Source organism: Passer montanus, unplaced genomic scaffold (assembly GCF_014805655.1).
Source record: "Passer montanus isolate IOZ18808 unplaced genomic scaffold, ASM1480565v1 scaffold637, whole genome shotgun sequence".
Taxonomy (NCBI): Eukaryota; Metazoa; Chordata; class Aves; order Passeriformes; family Passeridae; genus Passer; species Passer montanus.
The window spans coordinates 2,180-13,929 of NW_024371449.1; the positions used below are offsets into that span (position 1 = coordinate 2,180).

The 11,750-nt window shown below is 59.7% G+C and overlaps 1 protein-coding gene across 1 annotated transcript; it reads right to left on the minus strand.

Annotated features, from left to right (window-relative positions):
* Positions 1-2,741: 2,741 nt before the first annotated feature.
* On the minus strand, positions 2,742-10,486 carry ERCC1 (ERCC excision repair 1, endonuclease non-catalytic subunit). The gene is made up of 9 exons (XM_039728084.1): positions 10,229-10,486; positions 9,485-9,886; positions 8,787-8,890; positions 8,047-8,146; positions 7,198-7,274; positions 6,349-6,448; positions 5,656-5,727; positions 4,857-4,925; positions 2,742-2,816 (listed from the first exon to the last, which is right to left on the minus strand). Exons 1-9 carry the CDS (start codon positions 10,343-10,345, stop codon positions 2,763-2,765), a joined length of 1,095 nt encoding a protein of 364 aa, XP_039584018.1. The 5' UTR covers positions 10,346-10,486; the 3' UTR covers positions 2,742-2,762.
* Positions 10,487-11,750: the final 1,264 nt, after the last annotated feature.

Genomic DNA, 11,750 nt, shown 5'->3' on the forward strand with positions numbered 1-11,750 from the left:
CGCCATGACACCGTCACCCCCGAAACGGCTCTGGCACCCTCAAAACGGCAGTGGCACCCCCGAAACGGCAGTGGCCCCCCCGAAATGTCACTGGCGCCCCCAGAAATGGCACTGTCACACCCCAAAATGACAGTGATACCCCCTGAAATGGCACTGTCACCCCCGAAAGGGCAGTGACACCCCCGAAAATGGCACTGTCACCCCCAAAATGGCACCGTCACACCCAGAAACGGTAGTGACACCCCTCAAAAATGGCACTGTCACACCAAAAGTGGCAGTGACACCCCCAAAACAGCACCCAGAACGCCCCACAGCCCCACACCTGCAGCTCCTGCCCCGCGCGGAGCGGGGATGGGGCACAGGGACCCCAAACCTGTGCCCTGACACACCTTGAACCCCACAGCTGGCAGAACCCAAACTCGGGGGTGCAGGGACAGGGTAGGGACCCACGGCACCCCAAACCTGTGCCCTGACACCCCTGACCCCAAACCCTGAAACCCCCAAAGCGTCAGGAGCAGGGACCCAGAGCACCCCAAACCCGTGCCCTGACACCCCTGACCCCGCAGCTGCAGCACGGGGAGCCACCACACCCCAAACCTGTGCCCTGAGACACCTGGAAACCCCCAAACCCCCCACACCTGGCAGCCCCAAACACCCCACACCCAACCCCCCCCCCCCTGGCAGCCCCAAACCCCCCACCCCTGCAACCCTAAACCCCCCCCGCCTGCAGCCCCCTGACCCCCACCTGCAGCCCCCCACCCCTGGCTCTCCTCTCCCACCCCGGGCGCCCGCGGGGATGTCCCGGGTGGGTCCCGGTCCCCTCGGTGCTGTCACCCCTGGCAGCCCCGGTGACACCCCGGGCTCGATGCCACCCGCGCTGTCCACAGGACCCCGGTGGTGGCCGCAGGTGTGCCCAAGGTCACAGGCGTGTGCCCAGGTGTGCCCAGGTGTCACCAGGAGCTGCAGGTGTGCCCAGTGCCCAGGTGTGAACAGGACCCAGGTGTGACCAAGGTGTCACAGGTGTGTGACAAGGACGCCGGTGGTGGCTGCAGGTGTCACCAGTGCCCAGGTGTCACCAGTGCCCAGGTGTCACCAGTGCCCAGGTGTGCCCAGGGCCGCGTCCCGCGCTCCGCCCGGTGCTCGGAGCATCCCCGGTGTCCCGGTCCTACCTGGCAGCATCCCGAGCAGCAGGAGCAGGCTGGCGCCGTGCCCTGCCATGGCGCTGCGGCCGCGAGGAGGAGGAGGAGGAGGAGGAGGAGGAAGGCGCAGGAAGGCTCCGAGGGCAGCCGGCCCGTGCGGGGCCCTTTTAGGCGCTGGGCCGGGGCCGCTCCTCCCCGTGGGGAGGATTCCTGTGGGATGAGTGAGTGGCTCCGAGCTGTGCGTGGCTGCCGCCCTGCTCCGCTCCTACCCCCTAATTAGGCAGCGCCCGGCCCGCCGGACCCCGGCCGGACACGGGGGACACGGCGGGGACAGCGGGGGACACGGCGGTGGCACCGGGGGACACGGCGGTGGCACCGGGGGACACGGCGGGGACAGCGGGGACAGCGGGGACAGCGCCACCCGAGGGGACCCAGAGGAGGAGGAAGAGGAAGAAGCTGAAGAGGGAGGAGCCGGAGTGACCCGAGTGGCACCTGCGGTGTCACCTGTGTCACTTTTGTCACTTGGGTCACCATTAAATGTCTTTTATTTAAAAAAATAGATTTTTGGGGTTTTTTTGGGGGGATTTTGGGGAGATTTTTGGGGATTTGGGGTTTTTTGGGGGATTTTTGGGGGGATTTGTGGGATTTTTGGGGGGAGATTTTGGGGGGATTTCTGGGATTTTGCAGGCATTTCTTGGGATTTTGGTGGTTTTGGGATGATTTTGGGGGATTTTTGCAGGGATTTTGGGAGATTTCTGGGAGTTTTGGGGGGATTTGTGGGGGTTTTGGGGTTTTTTTGGGGGATTTTGGGGGGTTTGTGGGATTTTGGGGGGATTTTCAGGAAATTTTTGTGTTTTCTGGGGGGGATTTGTTGGATTTTTCGGGTTTTTTGGGGGGCTTTTGGGGGGATTTGGGGTTTTAGGGGATTTTTGAGGGATTTTTAGGGACTTGGAGGATTTTGGGGAGATTTTTGGAGATTTTGGAGGATTTTTGGGAGATTTTGTGGTATTTGGGGCATTTGGGGGGGGGATTTCTGGGATTTTGCAGGCATTTCTTGGGATTTTGGTGGTTTTGGGATGATTTTGGGGGATTTTTGCAGGGATTTTGGGAGATTTCTGGGAGTTTTGGGGGCTTTGTGGGGGTTTTCGCGTTTTTTGGGGGGCTTTTGGGGGGATTTGGGGTTTTAGGGGATTTTTGAGGGATTTTTAGGGACTTGGAGGATTTTGGGGAGATTTTTGGAGATTTTGGAGGATTTTTGGGAGATTTTGTGGTATTTGGGAAAGGGTTTTTTCGGGTTTTTTGGGGGGCTTTTGGGGGGATTTGGGGTTTTAGGGGATTTTTGAGGGATTTTTAGGGACTTGGAGGATTTTGGGGAGATTTTTGGAGATTTTGGAGGATTTTTGGGAGATTTTGTGGTATTTGGGAAAGGATATTGGGGGGTTTTAAGGGAATATTGAGATTGGAGGGATTTTTGGGGATTTTGGGTGATTTTTTGAAGATTTTTGGGGATTTTGGGGCATTTTTGGTGAATTTTTTGGTTTTTTGGGGGATTTTTGGGGATTTTGGGGCACTTTTGGGTGGATTTTGAGGGGATTTTGTGAAGATTTTTGGGGGTTTTGGGTCTCATCGTGGGGTCTTGAGGAAAGGCTCGTGCAGGACATCGAAGAGTCGCTTGGCCTGGTCGGGGACAGAGGGACAGGAGTGTCCCCAGTGTCCCCAAATCTGTCCCCTTTTTATCCCTTTCATTCCTTTTTTGTCCCTTTTTTATCCCTCTTTATCCCCTTTTGCCCCTTTTTATCCCCAAAATTTGTCCCTTTTGTCCCCTTTTATCCCTTTTTGTCCCCAAATTTGTCCCTTTAATCCTTTTTTATCCCTTTCTGCCCCCAAATTTGTCCCTTTTTGTCCCTTTTTTCCCGCTTTTATCCCTTTTTTATCCCCTCTTATCCCTTTTTATCCCCAAATCTGTCCCTTTTTCCCCCCTTTTTGTCCCTTTTTGTCCCCAAATTTGTCCCTTTAATCCTTTTTTATCCCTTTCTGCCCCCAAATTTGCCCCTTTTTGTCCCCTTTTTGCCCCTTTTTATCCCTTTTCCCCCCCTTTTTGTCCCTTTTTATCCGGTTTTGCCCCAAATTTGTCCCTTTTTGCCCCTTTTATCCCCTTTTTATCCCCAAATTTGTCCCTTTTTTCCCCCTTTTTGTCCCTTTCCCCCCTTTTTTCCCCCTTTTGTCGCCTTTTTCCCCTTTTTATCCCCAAATTTGTCCCTTTTCCCCCCTTTTTGTCCCTTTTTGTCCCCAAATTTATCCCTTTTAGTCCCCAAATTTGTCCCTTTTTGTCCTCTTTTATCCCTTTTTCATCCCCTTTTTATCCATTTTTGTCCTTTTTATCCCTTTTTTTGCCCCTTTTGTCCCTTTTTATCCCTTTTTGTCCCCAAATTTGTCCCTTTTTGTCCCCTTTTTGCCCCTTTTTCCCCAAATTTGTCCCTTTTTGTCCTTTTTTCCCCTCTTTTCCCCCAGATTTGTCCCTTTTAGTCCCCAAATTTGTCCCTTTTTGTCCTTTTTTCCCCTCTTTTTCCCCAAATTTGTCCCTTTTAGTCCCCAAATTTGTCCCTTTTTGTCCTTTTTTCCCCTCTTTTTCCCCAAATTTGTCCCTTTTAGTCCCCAAATTTGTCCCTTTTTGTCCTCTTTTATCCCTTTTTCATCCCCTTTTTATCCATTTTTGTCCTTTTTATCCCTTTTTTTGCCCCTTTTGTCCCTTTTTATCCCTTTTTGTCCCCAAATTTGTCCCTTTTTGTCCCCTTTTTGCCCCTTTTTCCCCAAATTTGTCCCTTTTTGTCCTTTTTTCCCCTCTTTTCCCCCAGATTTGTCCCTTTTAGTCCCCAAATTTGTCCCTTTTTGTCCTTTTTTCCCCTCTTTTTCCCCAAATTTGTCCCTTTTAGTCCCCAAATTTGTCCCTTTTTGTCCCCTTTTATCCTTTTTTCATCCCCTTTTTATCCATTTTTGTCCTTTTTATCCCTTTTTTTGCCCCTTTTGTCCCTTTTTATCCCTTTTTTGTCCCCAAATTTGTCCCTTTTTTGCCCCTTTTCCCCCAAATTTGTCCCTTTTTGTCCTTTTTCCCCCTCTTTTCCCCCAGATTTGTCCCTTTTAGTCCCCAAATTTGTCCCTTTTTGTCCCCTTTTATCCTTTTTTTATCCCCTCTTATCTCTTTTTCTCCCCAAATTTGTCCCTTTTTGTCCACAAATTTGTCCCTTTTCCCCCCTTTTTTCCCCTTTTGGTCCTTTTTTATCCCTTTTTTTCCCCAAATTTGTCCCTTTTTGTCCCTTTTTTCCCCTTTTTGTCCTTTTTTATCCCTTTTTTATCCCTTTTTATCCCTTTTTTTCCCCAAATTTGTCCCTTTTATCCCCATTTTCCCCCTTTTTGTCCCTTTTTATCCCTTTTTTCCCCCAAATTTGTCCCTTTTTCCCCCATTTTCCCCCTTTTTGTCTCTTTTTTCCCCTTTTCCCCCCTTTTTGTCCCTTTTATCCCCTTTTGTCCACAAATTTGTCCCTTTCCTCCCCTTTTTTCCCTTTTTTATCCCTTTTTTTGTCCCTTTTTATCCCTTTTTTATCCCCTTTTGTCCCTTTTTCCCCCATTTTCCCCCTTTTTGTCCCTTTTTCCCCCATTTTCCCCCTTTTTGTCCCTTTTTTCCCCTTTTCCCCCCTTTTTCCCCCGTTCTGTGCTCACCTTCTGGGGTCCCACGCCGGGACACAGGGACAGCTCCCCCCGGGCCGCGCCCGCCACGGCCGCCAGCGACTGCGGGGGGACAGCGAGGGGACAGAGCCCCGGGGCTGGGGACGCGCGCCACGGGGTCCCCGGGGTCCCCAGTGTCCCCAAATGTGCCCAATGTCCCCAAATGTCCCCAGTGTCCCCAGCATCCCCAGTGTCCCAAATGTCCCCAATGTCCCCAATGTCCCCGGGGTCCCTGCTGTCCCCAATGTCCCCAGCGTCCCCAGTGTCCCCAATGTCCCCAAATGTCCCCAATGTCCCCAATGTCTCAAAATGTCCCCACTGTCCCCGGTGTCCCCAATGTCCCAAACATCCCCAAATGTTCCCAAATGTCCCCAATGGACCAGTGTCCCCAATGTCTCAAAATGTCCCCAGTGTCCCCAATGTCCCCAAATGTCCCCGGTGTCCCCAACGTCCCCAGCGTCCCCGGTGTCCCCCCGGTGTCCCCAAGTGCCACCGCTCACCCCGAAGGTCCCCAGCAGGCTCAGGATGTCTCAAAATGTCCCCAGTGTCCCCAATGTCTCAAAATGTCCCCAATGCCCCCAATGTCCCCAACATCCCCGATGTCCCCAGTGTTCCCAATGTCCCCAAATGTCCCCAATGTTCCCAATGTCCCCAGTGTCCCCCCCCGTCTCCCCAATGTCTCCAAATATCCCCAGTGTCCCCAACGTCCCCAATGTCCCCAAATGTCCCCGGTGTCCCCAACGTCCCCAGCGTCCCCGGTGTCCCCCCGGTGTCCCCAAGTGCCACCGCTCACCCCGAAGGTCCCCAGCAGGCTCAGGGCGTCCGTCTTGTTGACGGACTTGACGCTGGTCAGGCAGTCTGTCACCTGCGGGGGGACATTGGGGACATTGGGGACATTGGGGACATTTGGGGACATCACTGGGGACATTAGGGGGATTGGGGACATTTGGGACATTTAGGACATCGGGGACATTTGGGACATTGGGGACGTTGGGGACATTTGGGACACTGGGGACATTTGGGACATTGGGGACGTTGGGGACATTTGGGACATTCTCAGGGACACCCAGGGACACTTTGGGGACACTTGGGGACATTGGGGACATTTGGGGACATCACTGGGGACATTAGGGGGATTGGGGACATTTGGGACATTTAGGACATCGGGGACATTTGGGACATTGGGGACGTTGGGGACATTTGGGACACTGGGGACATTTGGGACATTGGGGACGTTGGGGACATTTGGGACATTGGGGACATTTGGGACATTTGGGGACATTGGGGACATTTGGGGAGGGACACCCGGGGACGCTTTGGGGACACTTGGGGACATTTGGGGACATTGGGGACATTTGGAGATGTTTGGGGACATTGGGGACATTTGGGGACATTGGGGACATTGGGGACATTTGCTCAAGGACACCCGGGGACGCTTTGGGGACACTTGGGGACACTGGGGACACCGGGGACGCCGGGAGCGGACCCGGGACAGGAAGTCGTGCTCCACGCGCTCCTTCAGCAGATCCGGCGGCTTCTGCTCGTAGGACTTGAACGTCTCCAGGTAACGGCCGGCCTCCTCCGCACTGCCGGGGACACGGGGACACCGGGACAATGGGGACACTGGGGACACGGGGGGGACATGGGGACACGGGGGGGACACTGGGGACAGCGGGGACACTGGGGACACTGGGGACAGTGGGGACAGTGGGGACATTGGGGACAGCGGGGAAAGCGGGGACATTGGGGACACTGGGGATGTTGGGGACACTGGGGACAGCAGGGACAGCGGGGACACTGGGGACAATGGGGACAGCGGGGGGACACTGGGGACAATGGGGACACAGGACAGCGGGGACATTGGGGACACTGGGGATGTTTGGGGACATTGGGGATGTTTGGGGACACTGGGGACACTGGGGACATCAGGGACATCGGGGACATTGGGGGATATTTGGGGACATTGGGGATGTTGGGGATGTTTGGGGACATTGGGAACATTTGGGAACATTGGGGGGATTGGGGACACTGGGGACATTTGGGGATGTTTGGGGACATTGGGGACACTGGGGACATCGGGGACAGCAGAGGGCATTGGGGATGTTTGGGGACATTGGGGACACTGGGGACATTGGGGATGTTTGGGGACATTGGGGACACTGGGGACATAGGGGACACTGGGGACAGCGGGGACAGCGGGGGGACAATGGGGACACTGGGGACACTGGGGACAGCGGGGACAGTGGGGACATGGGGGACACTGGGGACACTGGGACACGGGGACACGGGGACATTTGGGGACACTGGGGACACGGGGACACGGGGACAGCCGTACCTCCAGGCCAGCAGCAGCGTGCAGTCGGCGAGGAGACAAACCTTGGCCAGGTCCTTGAGCGACTGGTGGGGGTCACGCTGGGGACAGGGGACACGTCAGGGACAGGGACAGAGGGGACAGGGACAGACACAGTGACAGCAGCAAGGTGACAATGACAATGTAACAATGCCAAGGCGTCAGTGACAGTGCCAAGATGACAATGACAGTGGCAATGGCAGTGACAATATGACAACAACAGTGACACAGTGACTGTGACAGTGTGACAATGACGATGACACGGTGACAATGACAATGACAATGTGACAATGACAATGACAATGACACGGTGACAATGACAATGTGACAATGACAATGACAGTGACAATGACAGTGCCATCTTACCACGTCCACCTGCAGCAGCAGCACCCTGAGGGGATGGGCTGGGATGGACACACAGTGACAGTGACAATGACAATGACAGTGACAATGACTGACACGGTGACAGTGACAGTGACAATGACAATGTGACAAGGTGACAAGGTGACAGTGCCATCTCACCACGTCCACCTGCAGCAGCAGCACCCTGAGGGGATGGGATGGGATGGACACACAGTGACAGTGACAATGTGACAATGACAAGGTGACAATGACAATGACAGTGACAATGACAAGGTGACAGTGCCATCTCACCACGTCCACCTGCAGCAGCAGCACCCTGAGGGGATGGGCTGGGATGGACACACAGTGACAGTGACTGTGACAATGTGACAATGACAGTGACACGGTGACACGGTGACAGTGACAGTGTGACAATGACAGTGACAGTGTGACAATGACAGTGACAATGACAAGGTGACAGTGCCATCTCACCACGTCCACCTGCAGCAGCAGCACCCTGAGGCCGCAGCCCCGGCCCAGCGCCCGCAGCCGCTCGTGGATGTACCCGGGGTGCAGCTGGTGGTACCTGAGGCTGGGACAGGGAGGGGACAGGGGGGGACACTGAGGGACAGCTGGGGACAGTGACAGGGACACTGAGGGACAGCTGGTGGTACCTGAGGCTGGGACAGGGACAGGGACAGCTGGGGACATGGGGACACTGAGGGGACAGCTGGGGACATGGGGACAGCTGGGGGTACCTGAGGCTGGGACAGGGACACTGAGAGGACAGCTGGGCACCCTTGGGGACACATGGTGACACCTGGGGGCACTGAGGGCACACCTGGGGATGCGTGGGGACACCTGGGGACACTGAGGGGATGCCTGGGCATACCTGGTGACACTTGGGGACACTGACGGGACACATGGGCACCCCTGGGCACCCCTGGGTCACTGAGGGCACCCGTGGGCACACTTGGGGACACTGAGGTGACCTCTGGTGACACTTGGGGACACTGAGGGGACAGCTGGGGACACCTGGCACACCCGGGCACCCCTGGGACACCCCTGGGCACACCTGGGGACACTGAGGGGACACCTGGACACACCTGTGTCACTGAGGACACATCTGGGCACACTTGGGGTCACTGAGGGGACACCTGGTGACACGTGATGACCCCCGGTGACCCCTGGTGACACGCGGTGGCCCCTGGTGGCCCTGTCCCCGCTCTCACCTGAGGAAGAGCGCGCAGGCGCCGGCGCCCAGCACGAAGTCGGGCGCCACGTCCCCGAAGTGCCAGGGCACGCTGCGGATGAAGCGCAGCACGGGGTTGCCGCGCTGCCGCCGCGACGTCAGAGCCCTGTCGCGACAGGGACACGCCCCCGGGACGGGGACACGCCCCCCGTGTCGTGACAGGGGACAGGGACACGCCCCCAGCCCAGGACACGCCCCCGTGTCGCGACAGGGGACAGAGACACGCCCCCGAGCCCGGGACACGCCCCTGAGACGGGGACACACCCCCCATGTCGCGATATGAGCACACGGACACGCCCCCGGCCCGGGACACACCCCCCGTGTCGCGACAGGGGACGGGGACACGCCCCCCGTCCCGGGACACGCCCCCGGGATGGGGACACGCCCCCCGTGTGGGGACAGGGGACACGCCCCGAGACGGGGGACACACCCCCATGTCGCGATATAAGCATGGGGGACACGCCCCCCAGTCCGGGACACACCCCCTGTGTCACGACATGAGCCCGGGGCACACCCCCCGTGTCGCGATAGGGGACAGGGACACGCCCCCGAGCCCGGGACACCCCCCCGTGTCGCGACAGGGGACAGATCCCCCGGCCCGGGACACGCCCCCCTATCACGATAGGAGCCCCAAGCCCAGGCACAGCCCCGCCCCTGTCGCGACAGGGCCCCGCCCACCTGGCGCGGGCTGACGATGACGCCGCTGCTGCTGGTGCCCGCTCGGGGCACCGGAACCGGCACCGCCGAGTCCCGGGGCTGGTCCCGGTCCCGGTTCTGATCCCCGGGGGTCGCGAGGGGTCCCGGGGGTCCCGAGGGGGCGGTTCCGGCGGCTCCGGGATCCCCGTCCCGGTTCTGGTCCCGGTTCTGCTCCCGGTCCCGGTCCCGATCTCCGTTCTGATCTGGACCCCGGTTCTGCTCCCGGTCCCGGTTCTGGTCCCCGTCCCGGTTCTGCTCCCGGTCCTTCCCGGTTCCCCCCGAGCCCCTCACCACGAACTCAGCGTAAGAACCGGGACCGGGCGGGATCGGAACCGGCACCGGCACCGGGGGGGGAGCGGCGGAGGCTCTGAACAGCGACGGGACCTGGCGGGGACACCGGGACACCCGCGGTGACACCGGGACACCCACGGGACACCGGGACACCGCCGGTGACACCGGGACCACCCACGGGGACACCGGGACACCACCGGTGACACCGGGACACCGGGTTAACCCCTCATGACCTTTCCCGGCCCCCCGTGATGTTCCCGGTTCCGTTCCCGGTCACTCCCGGTTCCCCGGTGTCCCCAGCCCCCCGTCCCCGGTTCCGTCCCCTCCCGGTCCCCCGTTCGGTCCCCGGTCCCGGTCCCGTTCCCAGTCCCGTTCCCCCCGGTTCCGCCCCCGTTCCCGGTTCGGTCCCCGGTCCCCTCCCGCCACCGCCGGTACCGGGGGTTCCTCGGGACCCTCCTGCCGAACGGTGAAGCGCCGCCGCTTCCCCCCCGGTGCCGGTGCCGGTGCCGGTGCCGGGTCCGTGGCGGCCCCGGGATTCGGGTCCGGGTCCATGGCGGGGTCCGGGGGTCCCGGGGCCGATTTTGGGGTCCCCGGTTCGGTTCCGGGGTCCCCGGTTCGGTTCGGGGGTCCCGGAGCCGCCGCGCGCGCTCCGGTACCGCGGAAGGGGCGTGGCCTCTGTCCTCCCCCACGATTGGACCGCCGCGCTGTCAATCAAACCATCATCCCACCCCCTTTCCCGCCAATAGGAAGGGGCGGGGCCGCCGCGCGCTGGTGGGCGTGGCCATGGAGCACAGACCACGCCCCCCGAGTGTGACAATGACAGCGCGGGGTCCCGAACACCCCCGGGACCACCGGGACCGGGAGCTGGCGGCGACAGGGACCCCGGGGACACCGGGGGGACACCGGGGGGGACACGGAGGGGACAAAAGTGACCGGGAACAGAGGCACGGAGCAGCCCGGTACCGGAACCAGGGGATTGGATCATCCCGGTACCGGAACCACAGGGTTTGGGACAGCCCGGTACCGGAATCACTGGGGTTTTGGATCATCCCGGTACCGGAACCAGGGGATTGGATCATCCCCGTACCGGAACCAGGGGATTGGATCATCCCGGTACCGGAACCAGGGGATTGGATCATCCCCGTACCGGAACTGCAGGGTTTGGGACAGCCCGGTACCGGATCCACGGGGATTGGGACAGCCCGGTACCGGAACCAGGGGATTTGGATCAGCCCGGTACCAGATCCTCACGGCTCCAGACCATCCCGGTACCGGAATCAGGGGATTTGGATCAGCCCGGTACCGGATCCTCACGGCTCCAGACCATCCCGGTACCGGAGCTATCGGGGTTTGGATCATTCCGCTCGGGGGACTCCGGTGCCGGTCCCGGTCAGGGGCTCCCATCCGTGGATCTCCGGTGCCGGTGCCGGTCCCGTTCGGGGCTCCCGGTTCCGATCCCGGCCCCGTTCGGTGGTCCCGGTTCCGGTCAGAGGGTCCCGGTGCCGGTCCGGTTCAGGGGTCCCGCTTCCGATCCCGGTCAGGGGGTCCCGGTTCCAATCCCGGCCCCGTTCGGGGGCTCCGGTGCCACTCAGGGGGTCCCGGTTCCGGTCCTGGTCAGGGGGTCCCGGTTCTGATCCCGGTCCCGTTCGGGGGTCCCGGTCCCGGTCAGAGGGTCCCGGTTCCGGTCCCGTTCGGGGGTCCCGGTCCCGGTTAGAGGGTCCCGGTCCCGTTCGGGGCTCCCGGCTCCGATCCCGGTCCCGGTCCCGGTCCTGGGGGCGGGGACAAATCCTGGCCTCCCTAAGCCCCTCCCACGTCCCGCCCCCGAGTTTGACCGACAGCTCCACCGACCAATGGGAGCGCCCCATTCAGGTCACGTGTCCTGTGCGGCCGCGGGGCCCGTGCTGGGACACGTGAGGGGGCGGGGCCTGCGCGGGACACGTGACTGGCGGGAGAGGTG